Source organism: Perkinsus marinus, assembly GCF_000006405.1.
Source record: "Perkinsus marinus ATCC 50983 genomic scaffold scf_1104296953970, whole genome shotgun sequence".
Taxonomy (NCBI): Eukaryota; Perkinsozoa; order Perkinsida; family Perkinsidae; genus Perkinsus; species Perkinsus marinus.
The window spans coordinates 1-1,345 of NW_003208279.1; the positions used below are offsets into that span (position 1 = coordinate 1).

The 1,345-nt window shown below is 46.2% G+C and overlaps 1 protein-coding gene across 1 annotated transcript; it reads left to right on the forward strand.

The window, feature by feature from the left end:
• Positions 1-6: 6 nt before the first annotated feature.
• Pmar_PMAR005024 (cullin, putative) lies at positions 7-889 on the forward strand (the record flags this gene model as incomplete). Its single annotated transcript, XM_002776179.1, has 6 exons — positions 7-124; positions 234-295; positions 341-451; positions 513-577; positions 631-762; positions 814-889. 6 exons carry the CDS (start codon positions 7-9, stop codon positions 887-889), a joined length of 564 nt encoding a protein of 187 aa, XP_002776225.1.
• Between the last annotated feature and the right edge of the window lie 456 nt (positions 890-1,345).

Here is a 1,345-nt window from a genome sequence, read left to right on the forward strand (position 1 = left end):
TATAACATGCGCAGTACAGCTCGACCCGTCGTGAAGGACCTTGTGGTATCAGCAGCCCAAGCAATAGTGCTTACATATGTATTCAATGATAGCAGCACTGCTACTGCTGCCAAGGTCTGTGAAGGTGAGTGCGAGGTCGCAGGTTCGATCCCTGGGGATTGCAACTTGCGATTTGTTCATAGAGAATTAGCCATTTCAACAATTCTGCTCATACGGTGTTCTCATTCCGACAGTTACTGGCTTGCCTGTGGAAGAGCTCCGGCGGATCCTCTTCCCTATGGTCTACCGAGTCCGGGTAGGTTATTCGCAGTAGCGTTGGAAGCATCGGTAGTTGCATCAGATTCTGAACAGATCAACAGGAGGACCCGAGGATAAGCAAGTGGCTGCTTCTGAATCATACACTCTCAATAGGGAGTTACAGGAGAAGAAAAGGCGTATCATAGTACCACAGGTGATCTTGTTGATATACATCCGGGTTCGATTCCTGGTGGAGGCACATTTCTCGTGTTTAGATGGCCGTACGGGACGAAAAGGCGGAAGTGCGTGCCACTGATAGCAGGGTTAACGAGGATCGACAGTAAGCAGATCGTGTCCGATTCGCGACTGTAGTATTTTCGCTTTTACTATCAGATTCCTTCTGGACGCTGTATTAGTCCGGATCATGAAATCGAAGAAGACGTTGTCTCATAACTCCCTTGTGGCAGAGACCCTCAAGGAATGCAGTGCTACTTTCACTGCCGAGATTGGTGAAGTTAAAAAACGGTTAGTCCAGGAATCGAACCTGCACGACTTTTTGATCGGCTTCCTTCTCAGCATCGAGTCCCTCATTGAGCGAGAGTACTTGGAGAGAGATTTGTCGAGTCCCAGCACGTATCATTACCTCGCGTAGTTTCATCTCTTGTTGACCGTTGTGATTTGAGTTGTCATTGTAGTGGGCCACTTCGAAGAATACGATAGGCAAAACTACAACACAGCCGTACCATGCTAACAATATTAGCATGAAATGGTTGAAGGGTAACCTAAATCCACATGGCATCCGATTCCTACTCCATCACGAAATAGATGTTCTTATACGCGGGATTGATTTCTCGATTTCGCCATTGTCATCAAGTTGTTGTCCCTATCCTCGAATGTGATTTTTCACTCATAAAATTATCGCCTTGATCGCCAAATATGTTTCTGAAAGTACAGTTTGGTCGTACTCAGTTACGCACAAGTAGTACGCGCTACTCGTACCGGGCTGTTAGTACTTCAGTTTCAGATTCTTCCCTCATACTCATATAGTATTTGCTAGATGACAAGAGCTGAGAGGCAAAGAAGTTGTGCTGATACAGTTGCTGAGGTA